This window comes from Musca domestica, unplaced genomic scaffold, assembly GCF_030504385.1.
Source record: "Musca domestica strain aabys unplaced genomic scaffold, Musca_domestica.polishedcontigs.V.1.1 13, whole genome shotgun sequence".
Classification (NCBI taxonomy): domain Eukaryota; kingdom Metazoa; phylum Arthropoda; class Insecta; order Diptera; family Muscidae; genus Musca; species Musca domestica.
The window spans coordinates 7,666,907-7,691,430 of NW_026712172.1; the positions used below are offsets into that span (position 1 = coordinate 7,666,907).

The 24,524-nt window shown below is 34.4% G+C and overlaps 1 protein-coding gene across 2 annotated transcripts in view; it reads left to right on the forward strand.

Annotated features, from left to right (window-relative positions):
- The window catches only part of LOC101892501 (calcitonin gene-related peptide type 1 receptor), a 63,735-nt gene that overhangs the window by 22,945 nt on the left and 16,266 nt on the right, over window positions 1-24,524 (forward strand). For both annotated transcript variants that reach the window (XM_020037054.2, XM_011294592.3), the window contains exon 2: window positions 21,814-21,968. In XM_020037054.2, coding sequence (XP_019892613.1) covers window positions 21,827-21,968 — 142 coding nt within the window. In that variant the 5' untranslated portion in view covers window positions 21,814-21,826. The remainder of the gene's footprint in view (window positions 1-21,813; window positions 21,969-24,524) is intronic.

Genomic DNA, 24,524 nt, shown 5'->3' on the forward strand with positions numbered 1-24,524 from the left:
TTTTGACAAATTTAGTCAATTCGGAATGCCCTCTTGGCGTAAAAGAATAAAATCTAAAAAAAAAAAAAACCCTAAAAAGATGTCTATAATGATGTTAATATGGATTTTGTAGTATTTTGTGACATTTTTTTTATTTTTTCATATTTCTTATCGCATGCGATTTTTTTCATTTTGACTTATAAAATTGAAGAATACATATTATAATATTTTTTCATTTTACAACACAAGTTGGGGTTATTATATATAGATTGCAATTATCATCACGAAGAAAGGTAGGGTTAGGATCAGAAGGGTTAGGCCTATTGTTTTCAAAGATGTCCGCAATATATTTAGGGGTTGGACCACTACTTTTGTGTGAAAAAATACCATACAAATATCGTAGAGAAGCAAATCATGTAGATGAGTCTAAATTTGGAGATACAGAGGGGCCCCTTGCTTTTGGATATGATCGCAAAATAGTTAGGGGTTCAAATAAACCAACTACATAAAAAAAATCCTGATTACACAATTGAAGCCAATCGACATGCCTGAGAAGAATATTAAGGACATCGAAGAAGTCTAGTATTTTGGTTGACATTAGATTAAATTTATCCGTGACATAATTTCAAAGGCGAAATCTTCCAAAATGGATTTAGACATAAGGAGGCTTTTAACATATTGTAGTGTTGTAGGGTATCACATAGTCGGCCCCGCACGACTATAGCTTTTGCTTACTTGTTTTTTATATGAAGCTCTGCTACATATATAAAGTGGTGTAGGGTATCCGTCCGATTTTAAGACTTTCTTTAATGGTTAAATCATTGGGCAATGCTTTTTTGTGACCCACTGGTGGGTTGAGACTCATACCTTGGAAATATTGGTGTAAACTTATACAAACCGAAGCATCATAACGAATTGAGTACTTCGATATGAAATGTTGCCTAGTGGACAGTATTATCGATAATTTTATATTCAATTCTGAATGAATACCAAGTGCTTACAACATGTATGGAAACATTTTGCTGAAGGAACATAAACGTGGCAGACGACAATATAAAACACGAATGCTGCTGGTCGGTCGGATGCTGTTAGCAATCGATGGCGCCCAAATCAGTTGTCATTCGCTTGGCACACGTTGCGGTTGATTTTGTCGGTCAAAAAATACAAAAAAATTAAAGTGAAAAAATTAAATAATAATAAAATAGCGTAACATGTTGTGCCGTTTTTTGTTTTAATAAAATGTAAATATTTACTATTTCAACTAGAAAATGTACATACAATACATATTAATGTATGTATACATGTGTTTGTTTATACCACCGTTGAGAGGAAACGGAAATACGCTAAACAAGTTTCACTGAACGAAAGCAATTACGAGTTAAATTGAGTTGCTGTTGTTATTTGGTGAAAAGTGAAATGAAAACGATAGCAAGTGTGGGTGTTTATGCGAAGTTTTTAAGTGCCATAAAACAAAAACAAATATCAGCAAAAAGTACAAGTGTCTGTGCGGATCCAATGTTAAATATTTTTTTTTTATTTTTAACGTTTTCGATCCATAGGCCGCAAATGAAAATGACAATACAACAGGTTGTAGTCTATTTTAAGGAAACCTTTAGAGACTAATAAAACTACTACAACGAGGAATTTTAGCCACGTCTTAGCTGACCAGTCGCAGAACAGGTTGTTCACTAAAAACCAAATGGGTTTAGTTACTGTAAAATATAAGTCCTCAAAGACAATATTAATGTCTACGTAAACCTTTATGGTATTTCGAAATGGGATATTTTTTGCATTTTCTAGTGGTAACGTTGGAAAAAGATAAAATTAATGGGGAATTGAATAAAAATATACTCAAAGGGACGATTAAATTGGTTCAACTCCATGAAAAAGAAAAATATTTAAAGAACTTTATTACAAATGTTCAAGAAAACCCAGTAAGGAGGGTCATCACTATCCATACGTAGCAAACTAACCGCAACAAATATATATTTATCGTGGAAATTTGTGTGACCTAAATTTTAGGAGCTGTCATCGATATTGAATGCGTATTGCTGATTCGGAGCGATTTAGATTTTAATTTCGATAGAAACAAGTATGTGGTGTAGAAAATTGACTTGATTCTGGCACTTTTTGCATAATTTTCATCATTTTTATTTATTTATTTATTATACCCTACACCACAAGGTAGTCAGGGTATTATGTCTTTGTGCATTTGTTTGTAACAGGCAAAAGGAAACGAAATAGACCAATAGTTCCTTTTGATGATCTGCATAGAATCACATTTTGAGTCGATTTATGCATGTCCGTCCGTCTGTCCATGTATTTTTGTAAACAAAGTACAGCCCTATCCAGATAAAATTTTGCACAAACCATTTGTTTGGCCCAAGGACGAACCCTATTGAAATTGGAGATAATCGGTCAAAATTTAGATATAGCTCCCATATATATCTTCGTCCGATTTACCTTTTATTGTGCACCAAACGTGTAATATCAGTCCGAATAGTATGGAATTTCGCACGTACGATCAGATTGGACCTGAAAAAAAGTATGCCAAATTTTATCGAAATCGGTTCAGATATAACTATAGCTCCCATATATATTGTTCATCCGATTTGATATTTTTGTCCTCCGCAGCCGTAATATGCACTCTGTAACAACAATATTTGGGGAAATAATATTAACTGCAACTCAGAAATAGCCTTGCTAAATTTTATCGAGATCGGTTCAGATTTGGATATAGCTCCCATATATATATCTTTATCCGATTTCAAATTAATTGTGCACAAAATGGGTAATACAAGTCCGAATTTAAAAGATACAAATGCTTCGGCATATTTAGTCCTTTGAACTTTAAATTATAATTATAATCATAGCGTGTATGATTGAATTCTCCTATAAAAACTTTTAATTGTTATGCGGAACTCTACTAAATTAGCAAAGTGGTGTAGGGTATCATAAAGTCGGCCCCGTCCGACTTTAAGACTTGCTTTACTGTTTTTTTTTTTTGTAATAGTTGGTCCTTTCGAAATTTCCTTTTTAAGCTATATTTCAATAAGGGTGCATATAGAGTGCATATTATATTAAAACAAGTAAGGAAAGGCTATAGACGTGCGGGGCCGACCATGTGATACCCTACAACACTACAACATGTTAGAAGCCCTCACTTATCGCTCTTCCCAGGCATGTCGATTGGTTTCAATTTATTATCAGGATTTTTTTCTGTTTTTGGTTCATTTGAACCATCCCCAAAAGCAAGAGGCCCCTCTGAATCTCCAAATTTAGACTCATCTATATGATTTTCTTGTCCATGATATTTGGCTATCGTCGGATATCGCCTGTAAGTAATGCTGGTATTTTTTACACAAAGTAGTGGTCCATTCTACACAGAGTCCTTAACTCTACCTTCATGCGAGATTTTGTATCGTTTGGTTTCTATTTGTATTATAACGGCCGTAAAATCAGGAACATGTTTTGTTGGTCAATTTCAACCCCTAAATATATTGCGGACATCTTTGAAAACAATAGGCCTAGCCATTTTGAGCCTAACCCTACCCTTTTCGTGGGGATCTGACGATAATTGCAATATATATATATATATATATATATATATATATATATATATATATATATATATATATATATATATATATATATACAATATCCCCAACCTGTGTTGTAAGGTGAAAAAAATATTACAAAATATACACTTTAATATTATAAGTCAAATTGAAAAATCGCATGCGATAAAAAATATGAAAAAATAACAATATGTCACAAAATACTAAAAAATCTATATTAACTACATTACAGGCGTTTTTTTATGCGTTTTTTTTTAGCCATTCTTGAGGTATAAGCATTTTAGTAGTAGTAGTTGTCCGATATATTTCATCTTCATAACAGATATTGTGTTGTTAAAAAAATGGGATGTGTGAAATTTGAAGACCATGGGACTTTTATATCACATTTCATTAGAGAGGCTTTTATTCAAAATGTTGACCCTTTGCGGGGTATGTATATAATGGAGTGGATCGATATTGCCTATTTTCCCACCGGACATAGCGCTAATAGAAAAACATTAGAATGTAGGGGAGGTATCAGAAGGAGTGGACAATATTTGCCATCTCCGAACTCGATCTAGTTTTAAAAACAAGAAAAAAGAAACTGTTAGTTCGGCTTGGCCGAACTTTGATTACCCTCCACCATTCGGAACGAATTTGGCAATTTTTGAAAAAATAAAATATGTTAAAATCTTAAAAATACCGAATGCAGCCAGATGACTTTATATTTAGTCTGGTTTTACGAGATCCTCATGGACATTTAACCTCGTCTGATGCACGTCAACAGTTTGATACTCTATGTCTCACTGTAATACGGGGAGGATTTGTTTGTAACAGGCAGAAAGGAAACGAGATAGAACCATATTTTCATTTGATAATATTAGATGTTTCCTTGCATTTGTTCATCAAATATTTAATATCAGCCCAAGCTGGATGGACAAACACGACCGAATTTAGGAAGGGAAGCGTATATGTAAGATATACGGATATATTCATCCTTTGATATATCTCAAAGACATGACATGCATTCTATAGCAATTACATTTGGTACGAAAGGTCACATACAACATAAGAATACCTTCATCAAAAATAGTGGAAGTGTATTATGATATAGTTTCCATATGGTCGTTCAATCCGATATCGAATTTATGCCGCATTTGGAATGATCTACTTCAGATAAGTTCGATTCCTCCCGCTTTTGTCCTTCCTTTTCTAGTTAAAATTGTCCTTTCACTAAAATGTTGCTACTAATTTCGATTTAACAACAATTTCTGTCACAACCTGAGACACTACACATCAGCTCAGTTTAAAAATATCCATGAGTCTCTTTAATCAATCAACTTCTTTCACATTGTTGTTTTTTTTTTCATTCAATCAAAAACAATAGCAACAAAGAAAATAAATGTTTTTATGTTCCTGTCATAAAATCAGTGTTGCTGCCGAGGGCGATGTCATTTGATGTCAAACAGAAGTTGTAGATTTTCCATCAATAATCACGTGCGTACTGAGGACACTCATGCCAGGCGAAATCAATTTGAACAGATCTCACGGATACAAATTGATTAATGGAATGTAAAATAACAATGCTAACCGATGCGTGGTTGGAAGTTGGGGTAGAGATACCCAGAAATTAATCAATTGTATTTGAAGTCGATTTATGTACGTAAAAGTACCTGTTGGAAAAGTACAGTGCATTTAAAGGTGGAATTTTAAAGTAACTTTAAAAGCAACATGAGTATAAGTACAAAGAAGGCAAACATAAAGAGAAATAATTTGGTGTGCAGCTATATACAGGAAAACTTCTTCACTTAAGTAGATGACATCCATATTGTGACATTAAAAATATACAGGCAATAATAAAAAGTTTAAAAAGCTTTATATTCAAGAAAAGAAAAAAAAAACGAATAAAAACAGTCGAGTCATAATAGACTTTTGCCCAAATACCCACAAAATTTAATGTTTAGTTTAAAAAATACAATTTTTATAAAAATTTCATGTTCTACAACTTTTGCTTTAGGTGATTTTAAACCCTTGTCGAAAGAAACCATAAAAAACAAGTAAGCAAAGGCTACAGTCGAGCGTGGCCGACCGTTGAATACCCTACAACACTATAATAAACCATACAGTTTATATAGGCGAAAGAATTCCACAAGATATAGTGACAAATAATAAAAAAAGAATAATAAAGAATAATAAAAGAAAGAAAACCATCATGTTTCGTTCTCTAATTTTCGAATAATAGCAACTTAAACTAATTTGCTCATTTCCAATTTATTGGTAATTAAATAGTCTTCCTAGATTTGGAACCAATATTTCCCAAAGACCTATAATCTCTCAGAAGTGGCAAAAGATTAACATTTATTATTGGTTTTTGACTGAAACGCATCTATATGAGATACAGACATTTGACTACATTCTTCAACGAAATCAGCGTTAACGAAATAGTCAGAAGTGCGTCTTTCCTGTATTTGTGAATTCTCCAAAAAGTCACTGGAATGGACATTTTCGTATTTAGTCTACAAAAGTTGGCAAACTATTTCACGCATTGAATATTTTTGGATGGCCATCCGAAACTGCTTGGCTTTTGTAATGTCCGGTAACCCACATTCAAGTGTGCGTGAGGATCGGGCGATAATTACGACCTGCCGACAATTTTGCAGTTTTTTTGGTCCATTTCAACCCCTAAATATATGGCGATCATCTCCAAAAAGAGTAGGCTTCTATTCTGACCCTCATCTTATCCCCATGCAAAATTTCGTAAGGATCGGGCCATTAATGCGATCTGTATATGATATCCTGATATCCTAACTACTTAGTTTTGTTAGCTGTAGAAATATTACCAAATGTTTAATTCAAAATGAAAATATGCCAAAAATATGACAAAATTGAAAAAATATGAGAAAATATTACAAAATCAATATTTTCATCTTTAGAGACATTAGACCTTTCTCGACATATAAGAGATCTTTCAAGCATATCTTCTTTGATAGACATATATCGCACATATTTTGCTATATATCCGATTTGTTGGATGTTAACATCAATGTAAAGGTCAGAAGTAACCTTGTCATGGCCTCGTGATTTCGCCGGGATTTAAAATATTTGCGGTTCAATGAAAAAGATATGGTCTATTTTACCCGCTAAATATTATCCGATGACCACCCTAATTGGTAGGCTTCTTCCCCGCCCTAAATTCTAGCTACATACGAAATTCCGCGTCGATTGGTCTATAATTGCGACCTGTATAGCTACTGCAAAATCCGATATTTTTTCAGTATTTGGTCCATTTCAACCCCTAATCATTTGGCGATCATTTCCAAAAGAAATAGGCTTCTATTCTGACCCAAACCTCACCTCCATTTTAAATTTCGTGAAGATCGGACCATAATTGCGACCTGAAGAGTGATTACAAATTAACATGGACAGACGGACGGACGGACATACATAGCTAGATCGACTCAGCTCGGCGAGCTAGGAAGATCCATATATACTTTCCTATGTGGGAAACCAATATTTCGAGGTGTTACATAAATTCTGGCCCAATCAAACTTATAATACCCCCAACAAATAGTGTTGTAGAGTATAATAAAGCCTTCATAATCCGAAATTTCAGAAATTTTAGTAAATATTAAAAAAACAAGCTTAAAAAAGTCGCTTTTTTGTTCCAAGACACACACGTCTGAAGTATTCTAGGAATAGTTCATGTATTAGTCTTAACAATATAAACACAGTTTTTGAAAACTGGCATATGTACTTGTTCATTAAATTTCTCGAAGGAGATAGAGTCGAAGAACTCTGGCAAAGTTCTTTTATAAAATATACGTCTCTTCTTCCCTACCCTCATATGTTGCAGGTTCTGTCATATTTTGCTGAGAGTGTTCTTCCCTACCCTCATGTTTTGCAGGTTCTGTCATATTTTGCTGAGAGCGTAAATATTTCATTGAATGATTTGAAATTGATAAAGATTAATATGTATTATTACGGTAATAGATTAATTCAATTTAAAATTCATTTCCGTTGAAAAGAATTTTATTCAATTTTAAAAAGATTTCATTTCCCCTATTTAAGGTTTGGTTTCATTGGAAAACAGATATGATTTATTCCTAAAATTCCACACATGAGTATCCTATATTTTCACTTAGGCCTACTCTCGACACTAAACACTAGCAGGGACGACATTGTTCCGTTTCATAAATCAATCCCATGCGGAAATTCTTCGCATATTATTGGCAATTCAAAAAGAATCCTTGGGGAGAGCTGTCTGTTTGTTTTGTATGTTTTGACAGTGAAAGTTTCGAATTTTTCCCAATTCCCACACACACATATATATTTATGTTGTATACCCCCCCCCCCCCCCCCTCTTGACTGAATGTCTACGTGCCAGCAATGTTGGTTGTGTTTTCTGCTGTAACTTTTATCCTGCCATTTTTTTGTTGTTATTGATGGCAGCGTTCTCTGTGCGTAGCGTTTAGGTTTTGGTAAATTAATGAGTTATGCGGTCGTGCTCGTGCGTTTTATGGTTCGAATTCTTATGGCTTATAACATTAAGTTGATGCGGTAAACCAAACAATTTGCCATTTACGGGTTTTCATTTTTATTATTACCAGCGAATGTTTTACCAAAATATTTGTTAAAGAAAAACAAAACGTATGGTGATAAAAAAACACACATATTTAAAATAATCTGGACGTGAAAATTGATGGAAAATCAATCATTTGGTATTTAAATCGGGAACTGGAAATGCCAAAAATAACTTCAAATATTATTTTAATTTGACAAAGAGTCTTTAAAATACCTTCACAAGAGGTTCAAGTTTAATATGGCCATTCTAAAACAATGACAGCTATTAGCATGAAGGGATAAATTCATTGTAAAATATAGTAACCAGTAAAGAAAGAACAAAAGCCGACTTTAGGATACCATACGCCACTAAGCGTATGTACAGGGTTGCCCATATTCGACGGACCCATGTTTTTTTTTAAATCAAAGAAAAAATAAAAATTTGGCGGTTGGCAATGTTAATCATTTAATTTGTTCCAAGTAGATTTGTTTACATCAATTTTTGAATATGATATCTCTCAAATGGCCGCCTCTGGCGTTAATGACGTATTGTGCCCTTTTTGCTGCATTTTCCATCGTTTTTGCCAACATTTCGGCCGGAATATCGGCTATTTCTGCACGAATGTTGTCCTTGAGCTCTTCTACGGTCCTTGGCTTGTTAACGTAAACCTTTGACTTCAAATATCCACACAAGAAGAAGTCAGGCGGTGTCAAATCGGGCGAACGCGGTGGCCAGTCCAAATCACCACTTTTCGACATCAAACGGTGCACTTCTCACATTTTTTAATGTTTTAAAAGCACGTTGAGTTTTCACAATTGACTTCTTGTAAATTTCAACTATTTCAGAGCGCTCGCGTGGCTTGTATTGGTTCATGGTAAAAATCTGCTTGGACTGACGCTTCAAACGCGGTATGTCATTAAGCGATGTGACATCTATGTCAAAAGTTATGCGTTGCCAGATGGGTCCGTCGAATATGGGCAACCTTGTAGTACAACTAAGAAACAATATAATTAATTGCATGTTAGGATCCCATACAATTCGATGAGGATATTCTTGTGTGTTTGTATTTGATCTCTTTTACCAAATATAATTGTTATAGAGTACATGTCATGACTTTCATAAATACAAACCTAACATATTCTAAATTGGGTTGATATTACGCATTCAGATATAAATACAAATCGACAAAAATTTGGGAGATGTTTTTTAAATTTGGGATATGTATAAAATCAAATCAGATTAGACATATATATGGAAGCTATGGTTATATCTAAACCGATATTCACAAAATTTGGTACACTTGTTTTTGGCCGATCCGATCGAATGAGCCTAAATCCATCTATTTTGGGCTGATATTACGGATTTGGTGTACAACAAAACCGAAATCTGATGAAGATATGTATGGGAGCAGTATCCAAATCGGAAACGATCTCCCAAAATGTTGGCACAGGAAAAAAATGGTATGGAGTACATGTGAAGGCTGTGGGGGGCCTTAAATATGAAATAGGTGGACCCGCATACAGGGTGAGATAAAAAACTGCAACAAAGTCAAACGCCATAATAATTACATTTTTTTCTTAATTTTATTGAATGACAGCAAAAAATGTCGGAAATATCATAAACTTTTAGAAAAAGTTTAGATTTGTTGAAATCGGTCACCGTTGGCACGAATTATGGCCTTCAAACGGCCAATGAAACCGTCACACACTGCCCGAATGTTGTTCTGCGGTATTTTGGTCCATTCCCGGCGAAGCGCTTGCTTGAGATGTGCGACACTTTTGTATTTTTGAGTGCCAACCTTGCTTTCCAAAATACTCCAGACACAATAGTCAAACGGATTGGCATTGTGCGCTGGAAATGAAGCGAGAAACCTCATTTTGTAACCATTCTTGGGTGGCGCGAGCTAAATGCGATGGTGCTGAGTCCTGTTGAAATGTCCAAGGTCTGCGGCCAAAATGTTTGAGTGCCAAGGTTTTAATACATCCTTCAGAATATTTTCGGTTGTTATGTCGGTCCACATAATCACCAAGGCCGGCGCTTGAGTTCTGATGGCCAACCGAAGGTGCACATTTGCAGCTGAACTCTTTGGCAAGTAAACACGATCATTTTGTTTGTTTACAAACTGCTGGACAACGAATGTTTTCTCATTAGAGAAAACCAAATTCGGCAGTTCACCACTTTCGGCCAAGCGAAGTAACGCTTTAGCTCTTTTGAATATATTTTCATTCTGTTGTGGTGTAAGTTTTTGAACTTGGAATTTGGAATTTCAAAGGCTTTACCCCGAGCTCATTTATCAATATTTGTCGAATGGAATATTGCGATATGCCATTTTTGGCCACTGCGACGCGGGTTTCGATCAAGTCGCTTCTTTACTCTTCGAACCATTTCTGCTGATGTTGTTGTTTTCTTCCGTCCACTTCCTTGACGTCGGGCTACGCTACCAGTATCACGGTAACGAGCGATGGTACGAGACAAAAAATGTATTCACATTTAAATGCTGGAGTGCTCTAACGATAGCCACTTGTGGTTTTCCAGCCAAATATAAATAAATCACACTAGGGTAAGTGTACCAGTAGTCGGCACTTTTAGGATTTTCGTGTTTTTAATCGCTCACCATTCTAAGTGGAACTTTTCAATTAGTACAAAGTAATTTATTCAGATTCGAAATTTTGTATAGTTTTTGCAATAATAAATAAAGTTTTAATAACTTTTTATTAAATTTCATAAATTTGTAGTTTTATTAAAACAATGCTTTTTTGCCAGTAGTCGGCACCACTTGCCAATTGTCGGTATGGCATGTTCCAACAGTCGGCATACCAATTTTTTTGTAAGAATAATTAATAATAATGATAAATTAAATCATTAAAATATAATATTTTTGATTAGTTAAACTGATTCGACGTCTTTATTGTACTTTTCTTAAGAATATGAATTGTTGAGGACCTTCACAGACAAAAATTTAATTTTTATTAGAATAAATCATCTTTTCTTAGTGAAATTGTGCACAAAGATAGCTGACAATATATTTGAAGTAAACAAAATACATTTAGTTATAATAGTTTTATTTATTTGGGCTTAAAAATAAAAAGTGCCGACTACTGGGACATGCCGAACTTAGGCACACTTACCCTATCACGCTTTTTTTCTGGAAAATTCTCTCCAAAATGGTTTTGTACGCTTGTAAACAATATACTGAGTCACTGGAATAATTTAAACAGCTATCGGCAGTCTGCAGTTAGTTGCAGTTTTTTTCATCTAATTCTATGTCGATTTAGTGATGTCCATCCGTCTATCCGTCTGTGGAAATCACTCTAGCATCCGAACGAAATGAAGTAGGTTGATAAAATGTTACTCAAAGGTATATTACGTCTGACTTTTGGTATTGAAAATGGGCCATATAGGTCCACGTTTTGGTATATCACCCATATAATGGTACCTTCCTATTTTCGGTATTTTGGTGATTTAAGCCACGGAAATATTTCAATATTATTTGTCTGTACACATCTTCGTATAGCTCCCTTATAATGGTACCTCCCTATATTCGGAATTTTTTATGATTTTAGCTACATTATTCAACGAATTTTTTTATTCAAGTTTCGCATTTGAATATTGTGATGGTCTATGACAAAAGTTGCCTATGCAGGCCAACGTCGTCTTATAGACCCTAATATAACGGCTATATGCTGTATTTTTAAGATTTTAACAGAATTTTTGAATGGATTTTATTTATTTTTTTTTTTGAAAATTGCCAAATTTTTGTTTACAATTACATGTGTAAAATTTGTCAGATATATTTCTATCTACCAACTAGATTTCAAGTTCTGTATTTTCTTTATTTCGTTCTTTTATTCTGCTAAAATTTATTGTTTTCATATTTCTCATATTTTATCTCTGGATTTGTATTTTTCTTTTTTATCAACGCTCATTTGTGGAAATGAGAAAAATATGTTATCGTCACCTAGTTATAGCCGGTGTAAGAAAAGGCGAAAGAAACATTTTTATTGCATTATTTAAATCAACACAATTATTGAGAATATTTTCGTTGGAATATCGAAATATCGTTTATTTTGCAGAGGTATCAAATTTTTAATTAATGGGCTCATCACTACACCTGGTTTTTATCGTGTAAACACATCGTTTGGCCAAAATCAATGAACTTCGTCTACATATCTTTGTCTGTTAATGATTTTGTCGGATGATGATGTTGCTGTTATTATTGTAGCTGTTTGGATTATTTATTAGCTTCTGAGTAAAAGAATACCCAATTATACGAATGGTTTCCGTGTATAGGCACTTTTTAAATTTTGAGATTTTTAGCGAGCGTTGATTGCATTTCATTCTGATGTTTGTTTTTGATTTTGTTGTGTTTATTATTTTGAACCCCCTCCGTGTGTGTGCTTTTTGGCTAACAAAATTACAATGAAGACCATGTATTATGGCTTTTAATTGCCTCTCTGTGGGAAAATTGCACTTTATTTGTGAAAATAGTCAATACTTTATTATACCCTCCACCATACTATGGAGGGTATATTAATTTTGTTAATTTTGATGATTTTAGTGATATTATGTACTGGAGTCGTTTAAATTTGGTATTTGAAGTTCGTAATGGATACTACATTCTAAGTCAAAAAATGAGCCATGTAGGTCCACGTCTTCATACAGCCCCCATATAACGGTACCTCCCGATATTCGGTATTTTGATGATTTTAGCGACATTATTTACCGGAGTCGTATCAAATTTGGTATTTGAAGTTCGTAATGGATACTTAATCCTAAGTCAAAAAATGAGCCATGTAGGTCCACGTCTTCATATAGCCCCCATATAACGGTACCTCCCGATATTCGGTATTTTGATGATTTTAGCGACATTATTCACCGGAATTGTTTCAAATTTGGTATTTGAAGTTCGTAATGGATACTACAGCCTAAGACAGAAAATTATCTGTGCAGGTCCATGACAAAGTTGCCTATGCAGGTCCACGTCGTCGCATAGGCATTCGGTATTTTTAATATTTTAACAGAATTTTTAACGGATTTTATTTATTTGTTTTTTTGGAAATTGTCAAATTTGTACCAAATGGTGGAGGGTATTAAAAGTTCGGCCCGGCCGAACTTACAGCTTTTTTACTTGTTTTTATTTTACGAAGAATTATATTTTTTTAATGTGTTACAGAGTGTTATGAAATCGTCATTCGAATGTTGGATAGTGTTTCAAAGCCATTTGCATGACAAAATTCAAAGAGTTCAATAATTACATGAAAAATACAGCAGATTATTAAAGTAGAACTAAATCAATAAGGAAAGGTCAAAAGTCGGGCCGGCCCGACTTTATGATACCCTTCACCACGGTTCAAATTCAGTAGAGTTACTCGTAACAAACAAACGTTTTTATTGGGACTTTGTGTGAAGTAGATCATATGAACAATGATCGTTTTTGGATGCGTATTATGACTTTAGATCAGAAAACAAAAGTAACTAATATATGGGATTTTTATATTACACTTTTTGGCAGGCATATTCAAATCTCAACCGATCTCTAAAAATAATATATATATATATTTATATTCTACATATGATTGCTATAGTTATATGTGAACCGATTTTCACCAAATTTGACACAATTTTTTCCAGGATGAATTCGGTCATATGTTCCAAAATGTATTGCGATGTATATATTAACCATTCAGTAAAGAAAGTCCTAACGTTGGGCGGGGTCGATTTTATGATGCCCTAAACCACTTTGCTAATTTAGTTGAGCTCCACATAACAATTAAAAGTTTTTGAGGGAGAATTCAATCATACGCCCTATGATTATAATTATAATTTAAAATTCAAAGGACTAAATATGCCGAAGCATTTGTATCTTTTAAATTCCGACTTGTATTGCCCATTTGGTGCAAAATTAATTTGAAATCGGATAATGATATATATGGGAGCTATATTCAAATCTGAACCGATCTCGATAAAATTTAGCAAAGGTATTTCAGAGCTACATTTGATATATTTACCCAAATATTGTTGTTACAGAGTGCATTCTATGGGTGTGGAGGACAAAAATAACAAATCGGATGAACAATATATATGGGAGCTATAGCTATATCTGAACCGATTTCGATCAATTTCGATTTCAATTTCTGCTCTTTCCAATACTATTTTAGTTTACTCATAACGTTGTTGTATTTCTAAGTATGTGTATTTTTATACCCTACACCACAAGGTGGTCAGGGTATTATCTTCAGAGGAGGATATTCCCCTCATATATTAGTTCTTTTGGACTTTAAATTATAACTATAATCATAGTTGGTATGATCTAATTCTCACAAATTCCCCATAAGAACTTTTATTTGATATGTGAAGCTCTACTAAATATGCAAAGTGGTTTAGGGTATCTTCCCGCACATCATTACATAGGAGTCCTTGAAACACTTGTTTCATTTTCATTGCTCTATGGACACTTTTAGCTCTCCTGAGCCATAACATTTTCTTACTGGTTTTTCATAAATGTATTTACTTTGTAACTTGTCGGTGATTAAATCCTATAATTTTATTAACCTTGAAATTTTAAAGCTTACTTACAAAGTTGTTCTTGCTTTTAGCGGTTTTGCACATTAGAATTCCTCCATTCAGTTGATTTAATTAAAGTTATGTGTTTTATTATTCCATGTATTTTTAATGCACTTCTTGCAACCCGACAGCAAGCTGCTAAGTACTTTTATGTGCATGTGTGTGTGTGTGTTCACATATACATCACTTTTGTTGACATACATAAATACAGATGGATGGCTGGATATGCTTCTCACATTTCAGCTGGCGGCGACCTTTCACTTGCAGTCATTTCATTTCATTTAATGTATTCTAATTAGTCATGCCCAGAGCAAAGCAATCATTGTCGCAGGTAAAAGGCTACTCTGGCGTGCTCTCAGGCAAAATGTAATTCTGTTGCGTTTTTTTTTTCTTCCTTCTGATTTTCAGACCTAATGGACAGTAATGGAAATGTCAATACAAACTTGCATGGATTTTAAATGACATGGCATTTTTTCAAATCAAATGAAAGCAAATATTAAATCTGATTAGAAGAAATATAAATTATCACAGATTCTTTTCAGTACACCAGAGGTGGTCCATTAGTGTGTGTGTGTTTGTATGTGCGTTCCTCATTAAAAGCTTTAATTTGTATTGCTGCTTAAACAAAAAAAAAAATCTGTTTGTGTTCTGCTTTCTTCATTGGTATTTGCAATCGTACCTAATTTCACTGGTCAAAAACAAGCGATAATAAATCACTCAATCAACGATCCGCGAAGTAAATTCATCTTTCAACCGGATGGAAATGAAACTGCAATTTTCGCCTAAAAAGAAAAATAATTGAATGTTTATTTTGAGTTTCATTCTTAAATTGAAATGGAAATTTTGATATACAAACACTTAAATAAGAAATAACTGTGCCGCAACAATTCTTTTCATCCTTTCTATCAATCCTCGCCGTACATAATAAATTTTGCAAACTTTCTTTTTTCTTAATTGTATGCTAATACGAATGTGCTTCACTTATCTTGCCAGTTGATGTCATTTTATTGTGGAAAACAATATTTTCGCATTAGCAATGTCTGGCAAAATGCAGAATGATACGAAGGCAGGAGGATAAGACATCTTAATAGTTTAGCATAGTGACAATTGCCTGGTGGGTCATGAATGTTTTAGACCACAACTTAGAGAGTGAGATGAAAAAGCTGCCACCAACTTCAGACTGCTGGCATTTCTAAGCCACTCGTCCGACAGCTGTTAAAATTATTCCATTGACAGCTCATTATATTGTTTACAAGCGTACAAAAGCCTTTTGGTGATAAAATTTCCAGAAAAAAGTTATTCGTGATGGAATTCAAGCGTGATAGTGTGATTCCTTTATATTTGGCTGGAAAGCCACGAGTGGCTATCGATAGAGCACTCCAGCATTTAAATGTGAGTAAATCTTTTGTGTCTCGTACCATCGCTCGTTACCATGATACTGGTAGCGTAGTCCGACGCCAAGGAAGCGAATAGAAGAAATAGTAAAATCAGCAGAAATGGTTCGAAAAGTAAAGAAGCGACTTGATCGAAACCCGCGTCGCAGTGGAATAAATATGACGCGTGAGCTGAACATATCGCAATATTCCATCGGCAAATATTGAAAAATGAGCTCGGGGTAAACTCATTGAAATTCCAAAAAGAGCAAGAACTTCCACCGCAACAGAAAGAAAATAGACTCAAAAGAGCTAAAGAGTTGTTTCGCTAGGCCGAAAGTGGTGAACTGCCGAATTTGTTTTTCTCCGATGAGAAAACATTCGTTGTCTAGCAGTTAAAAAAAAAAACAAAATTATCGTGTTGGCCACACAGAACTCAAGCGCCGGCCATGGTGATGGTGTGGACCACCATAACAGCCGATGTTTGCTCTCCGCTCGTATTAATCGGTCGTGGCATCAGAATAAATGCCGCAAAAATATTCTGGAGAGTGTATTAAAGCCTTGAGCACCTTGAACATTCCAGCTGGACTCAGCACCATAGCAATCAGCATTTCTAGCGCACAATGGCCACCAAAATTTCCGGATACCAATCCGTTGGACTCTTGTGTCTGGATTTTTATACCCTCCACCATACTATGGAGGGTATATTAACTTTGTCATTCCGTTTGTAACTCCTCGAAATACTCATGTCAGACCCAACAAAGTATATATATTCTTGATCAGCGTAAAATTCTAAGTCGATTTAGCCATGTCCGTCTGTCCGTCTGTCTGTCTGTCTGTCCGTCTGTCTGTCTGTTGTAATCACGCTATCTCTCGAACGAACTGAGGTAGAAGGCTACAATTTTGCACACCTGTTTATTTTTCCAGTAGGCAGGTTATGTTCGTAAATGGGCCATGTAGGTCCACGTTTTCATAAGGCCCCCATATAACGGTATCTCCCGATATTCGGCATTTTTAATGATCTTAGCGACATTATTCACCGGAAATGTTTCAACTTTGGAATTTCAAGTTCGAAATGGATACTACAGCCCATGACAGAAAATTTTCTGGGCAGGTCCACGTCTTCGTATAGCCCCATATAATGGTACCTCCCTATATTCGGTATTTTGATGATTTCTGCGGCATTATTCACCGGAATTGTTTCAAATTTGGTATTTGAGATTCGTGATAGATACTACAGCCTATGACAGAAAATTGTCTGTTCAGGTCCAGGCCTTCGTATAGCCCCATATAAAGGTACCTCCCAAAATTCGGTATTTTTATGATTTTAGCGCCATTATTCACCGGAATTGTTTCAAATTACGTATTTAGAGTTCGTAATGGGAACAAAAGTCTGTGACAGAAAAATGTCTATGCAGGTCCAAGTCTTCGTATAGGCCCCATACATCAGTACCTCCCTATATTCGGTATTTTGACGAGTTTAGGTACAATACCCACCGAAATTGTTTGAGATATCGTATTTGACGTTAGTAATGGATGCAATAGGCTGTGACAGAAAATTGTCTATGCTGGTCCAGGTCTTCGCACAGCTCCGATATAATGGTACCTCCCTATATACGATATTTTGATGATTTTAGCTACATTATTCACCGTTTATTTCAAGTTTCGAATTTGAATATGGTAATGGCTAATGGCAAACAATGCCTGTGTAGGTCCACGTCATATAGACCTCAATATAACGGCATTATTCGGTATTTTTGAAATTTAACAGAATTTTTTAAGGATTTTATTTTTTTTTTAAATTTCCAAATTCGTTCCAAATGGTGGAGGGTATTCAAAGTTCGACCCGGCTGAACTTACTGCTTTTTAGCTTATTATTTTCTATTTTAAACTTACAAAAAAAAAAATATTAAATACGGCTCCAACCGACATTTGGTTCCAACTTAAACATATCTCTGAATCAGATCTAGTTCAGAAAGCCTTGAATGTTTATACCTCTCTAAAAGTTTGAAACCCGAGTTCGTACTTTTCAAACCTAGGACATTACAATATGTTACATGCTAATATGTCCAGGGAACATACAATAATTTGGGATTTGATAAAGGTAAACTTGTAGCTTTAACTATCGGTATTTAAATTTAGTGTCAAAAAGTTTGGGTTTATTTTAAAAAAACAAAATTCCAAAAAAAAAAAAAAATAAACATAATCATTTCTGTTTAAGGTTTTAATCTTTATCATAACAAGCAAAGATATTCTATCAAACATTAAACACGTGCCTGAATATTGTGTAGAAATTCCAAATTAATAGATATTACAAAATTTCTCTTGCAGCGATCAAAACATGTTTAACGTCCCAATGAAAGTATTTCACCTCTGCAACGTTTATGAGTAAAAAAACTCTGTCAACAATTTGTGCTGTTGTTTTGTAGGAAACTTTTTGTTTTTATACGTTTTTCCAAAAGTTTAAAAGAATGTCCTATTCCAAAGACAATTTGTAATCGCTTAGCAATAGTTCAACCATATCAAAACTTTTGACATTCATTCACTGCTTACTTACTCTCCTCCGGCAAATTATTTGCTGTCCCAACTTAGAATAAAAAACAACATTAAGTAAAAGTCTCATAATTAACGGTTGGAGAAGAAGAATTTATGAGAAAATCTGTTATTCTCATAATAAGTTGGGTTGGGTAAATAATTCGCAGTTTTTTTTGTTATTGAAGGTAGTGAGTCAATGGAAAAGTCGAAAACTGCAATCAAATTTTCATTAACTTAATAGCTATAAAGACATCGATACCGAAATAAAGATAGGTCCTTACCTAATTTTTTTTTTGTTTTGTAAATTTTGGGCAGAAAAAATGGGCTTGAAGAAGAACGACTTATGGGGTTATTCTTTGAAAAATTACAAATCAAAAGAACTTAATTTTTTTTTTATCATCATGTAATGAGTAACGTCGACCATGATCCCGAAGGTTCTAGTCCGAAACTCGACGTCGTAATAAAACACGATGAGTTGTAAATGTAAGACTTTAGTGTTCTTAACTACAAAACAACAAGTTCAAAAGTACCAGTCGGTATTGCCGGCAGATATATACCCTCAGCCTGTGTTCGATTATTTAAATATAATTTGACTAGTGCTACAATTATTCAAACGTTTGACCCTCTATGGAGCAAATTCCCAAGGAATGGGCCAATATTGTCCATTTCGTATCGAACCCAAAAATATTATATAAATATTCCGACGTTCCTTGTATGGATTATATCGACTCACTCCTTCACTTTATATGAGATATGTAATAATATTTAGAAAGTGTTAAAATGTGCGTGATTTACAAGATAGAGTCTACCGAAATAGTCCACTTTTATACTTCATCTAAAACAAATAAAAAATATTGAGCGAAATATTTGGCAACAATACAAGAAAGGATATTTATGCCCAATTTTATGCTAAATCATAAATACCGATAAATTTCGTATTCATATCAGGCTTCTTATTGAGAGAAATATTTGAGAATAGAAAGTAGTAAAGTATTGCAAAATTGTTTCGAAAGTTATAACAGATATAATTATCGTTGCATTACATTGTTTAAGAGTTATAATTATTCAAAATGTTGACCCTTTGTGGGGGAGGTACTTGATGGAATGGTTTCTCTTTCTGTGTAAAAAATATATTTTATATATATTTTTTGAAAATTTTTACCTTTTTTGGGGGAGGTACCAAGAGAAGTTGACCGATGTATTGCCTCTTAACAACAGACCTTAGGCTAATAAAATTATTGGGATGTGTGAAATTTGAAGACAATCACATTTTATAAGAGTTGTAATTATTCAAAATTTTGACCCTTTGTTGGGGAGGTCCCTGATGGAGTGGACCGATATTGTCCATTTTCGCACATGACCTAGCACTGATGAAAATGTGAGGATTCGCAAAGTTCGAGCAAAATCGGATTATCCTTTCTCTTTCTGTGCAATAAATTATTTTCTTTTAAAATTTTGACATTTTGTGGTGGGAGGTACCAGAAGGAGTGGGCCGATATTGCTCATCTCCGAACTCGATCTAAGTTTGACAAAAGTATTAGGATGTACCAAGTTTGAATCAAATAGAATACTCCCTTCGAGAGTTCTCGTGCGCACCAGCCAGACAAACAGACGGACGGACGGACGGACGGACGGACGGACGGACGGACGGACATCGGTAGATCGACTCCAAATGTTCTGAAACGAATTTGGTCCAAAGAGACCTAGGGTCTAAAACTATTATTTCGACTAGGCACGTTTTGACCGTATCAAATGATATGTACCCTCTGTAGCCATATGGCTGAGGGTATAATTAAACACGATCATTTTGTTTGTTTACAAACTGCTGGACAACGAAAGTTTTCTCATCAGTTTTTATATGCAGGACTTTTAGTATTGAAATTAGGCTATATTGGGGACTATACAAAGACGTAGACCTAGTCTTTGTATAGCCCCCAATATAACTGTACCTCCCCATATTCGGTATTTCGATGATTTTAGCGACATAGTTCACTGAAATCGTTTCAAATTTCGTAATGACAGTTCGTAATGGGTACTACAGTCTGTGACAGAAAATTGTCAACGTAGATCTAGGTCTTCGTATAGCCCCCATATAACTATTAGAAATTGTAATGATTTTAGTGACATTATTCACCCGAATTATTTGAAGTTCTTAGTAGGTACTACAATCTATGACAGAAAATTGTCTATGCAGCTGCAGGTCTCCGAATAGCCCCATATATATGTGCTTCACTATATTCGGTATTTTGATGATTCCAGCGACATTATTTACCGAAATTGTTTTCAATTTCGTATTTAAAGTTCTTAATAGGTACTTCAATCCATGACAGACATTTTTCTATGCAGTTCCTGGTCTCCGAATAGCTCCCATATATGGGTACCTCACTATATTCGGTATTCTGTTGATTTTTGCGACATTATTCACCGGAATTGTTTCAAATTTCGTTTTTGAAGTTCCTAATGGGTACTACCAGAATTGTTCCAAATTTCGTATTTGAAGTTCCTAACGGGTGCTATAGTCTATGACAAAAGTTGTCTATGTATGTCCAGGTCTTCGTATAGTCTCTAAATATCGGTACCCTATATTCGGTATTTTGATATTTTTGCAACATTATTCACCGGACTTGTTTAAAGTTTCGTATTTTATTTTTGTAATGAGAGAAAAAATGGTTATGCAGGTCCACGTCTTCGAATATAATACCCTATATCCGGTATTTTTAAGACTTCAACCGAATTGTTAAGGGATTCTAATATTTAATTTCTTTGTTCTGAAAATTTCCAAAATTTTTCCTTTTGACCTTAATGCTTTATTACTTGTTAAATTGTTAAAATTTGTTATGTTTCTGCGAAGTAATAAAAGAAGTGGACTCATATTGTCCATCTTAAAATTGCATATAAATATGGCAAAAATATTACGATGTGGAAAGTTTGGACCAAATCGCACCAGCCAGACTCCTATGGCTAAATCCACTTCAAATGTTCTGAAACGGATTTCTTTCAGAAACATGGGTCCTAAACCATTATTTTGATTAGGGATAAATGATATGTAACCTTTCTGACCAGATGACTGAGTATATGTACATGTTTTACATTAATTTTTTCTATTACTTCTGAATGTTCTAAAAGTGTTTATCAAGTAATGTGTTTATGTGCTCTAAGCCGAAAATCGTGTATGGGATATTAAAAACGTTTGTTCGTGTGTTTAATTATTTTGTTTTTTTTTTTATTTTGTGTCTCTTTTCAGCTTAATTAACAAAATGGATTTCATCTTAAGCCATCTACATCGGCCGAAACGGGAGGCCAATTTAAAGGAATTTCTCTCACATCTCTTTGTGGACTGCATGGTAAAGTACAAAAACCAGTCACAGCAGCTAAATGAAACGTCGGCCAGCAGCACAGGTAATTAATTAGTTAGTTAATTTGATCGTGGACACACAATTAATTAACTAAGTGCAAATGTATGAAGCAATTAGACAATAATATATTGCGAAGCACAAATCAATGTTGTAATACTAACAAACCAATGTTGTAATACTAATAATGGTTTTAAGTAAACCGGTATTCTAATAGTAGTAGTAGAAAAATATAAAAAAATTAGAAAATGAGCTGTAACCGATTAAACACGCGAAAAGTGGCTTCGTGAAACTTGTAAAGAACAAAAATATGGTGTACAATTTCGTACTTTTCGTTTCCTAAAAGTAATAATTTGCAAAAGTACAGACTCATTTTATATCCTGTGAAAATATAACAACTCAATAGCAATGTTGTACACTTTAGTACTTTTGTAAAAAAAGCCACAAATACAGATATATCTCAGCCCAAATGCAATTTAATCAAAGTTCTACCTATTTTCAAGCGCTCAATATTGATGTTGTACCGTTAAGAGTTTTTCATACCACTTGATTATAAAAAATCCATCTTTGTTCCAAATTTTTAATTTTAGAAGTCAAATTGTTTATGTTCCAACTCTTACCTGTATTTTAATAATAGTACATACTATTTTGTGCTCCATTGTAGTTTTGATACTTTTGGAGTACAAATTTTCAAAAATTCACAGGATATGTGACCCTTATACCCAGCTTATAAACTTCACATTTTTACATTTTAGATCTTTTAAGAATCAACAAGTCAAAAAGCAGCAACGTTCGGCCGGGTCGAACTTTTAATTACCTCCACCATTTCGAAGGAAATTGATAAATTTAAAAAAAATAAAAAAAAAATTCCACTTAAATGAAAATCTCTACACGAAATCTCACATGGAGGCTATACGACACGAGGACCTGCATACGATTTGTTTGCCATAATTTTGCTGAAATCGTCAAAATACCGTCTATCGGGAGGTACCGTTATATGGCGGCTATATGAAGACTTGGACCTGCATATAAAAATTGTTGTCATAGGCTTTAGTACCCGTTAAGAACTTCGAATACGAAATTCGAAATAATTCCGGTAATGTCGCTAAAATCATGAAAATCCGAATATCGGGAGGTACCGTTATATGGGGGCTACACGAAGATCTAAGTCTGTACACAGAAATTTTTGCCACAGGCTGTAGTACCCATTGGTTTCTTCCAGTACGAAATTTGAAACGATGCCGGTGAATAATGTTGCTTAAATCACCAAAATACCGAATATCGGAACTTACTGTTATATGGGGGCTATATGAAGACGTAGACCTGCATACAAACCTTTTTTCATAGGCTGTAGTACCCATTACGAACTTCAAATACGAAATTTAAATAATTCCGGTTAATAATGTCGCTAAAATCACAAAAAAAAAACAGAATATCGGGAGGTACCGTTATATGGGGGCTATACGAAAACGCGGACAGACATGGCCCATTTACAAACAGCCGGACAGACAGACTGACATCGCTATATCGTCTTAGTATTTTACGCTGATCAAGAAAAAATGTTACTGAACTTGGTATACATAAATATTTAAAAACTGGAGCTCATAAGGTCGGAAATTATGCCGGAAATATACAAATATAGCATTAAATATAAATATAAATATAAATATAAATGAAATTTCAGCAAACTATCTTAAAAAATGCAACTCTATCGAAACTTTAGCGGACGGTCAAACAGATATTAAAGCCTTGGTTTCCTTGTTTAGGGCTTTTGGAGCTGATCTAGTGGTGTCCATCCGACTGTCTGTCTGGCGGACAGGTGCGCACTATAACTCTCGGAAGGAGTATTCGATTTTATCCAAACTTGGTATATCATAATATAATTGAAAATAGCCAGCCTTCGGCCGGGCCTTGAGATTTTATCCTCTGGGTATGTCCGACACCGGCTAAAGCGAACAAAAGGTTTCTAAATTCGGCACTTTTTGTAAATAGCCAAATAATAACTTAGACCGAGTTCGGAGATGGGCAATATCGGTCCACTCCTTCTGGCACCTGACCCACAAAAGGTCGAAATTTTCAAAAAAAACATATTTTCTGCACAGAAAGAGAAGCGATAATTCGATTTTGCACCAACTTTGCAAATATTTATTTAGGTCCGATACGAAATGCACAATATTGGCCCATTCATTTGAAAACCTACTTCATAGAGGGTCAACAGTTTGTATAATCCTAACACAAGTTTTAATGTTCCTAAAATATGCATTAAATAACAAGTAAAAAAGCAGTATGTTCGGCCGGCCGAACTTTGAATACCCTCTACCATTTAGAACGAATTTGAAAAATTTCGAAAAAGATAACATTCGCCAAAAATTATTTTAACATTTTAAAAATACCGAATATAGTCATTTTATTAGGGCCTGTACGACGTGCACCTACATAGGCATTGTTTGTCACTAGGGAGGGGAGGTACCGTTATATAAGAGCTATACGAAGACCTGGACCTGCATAGGCAATTCTCTGTCACAGGCTGTAGCTTCTATTACGAACTTTGAATACGACATCTCAAACAATTTCGGTGAGTATTATACCTAAAATCGTCAAA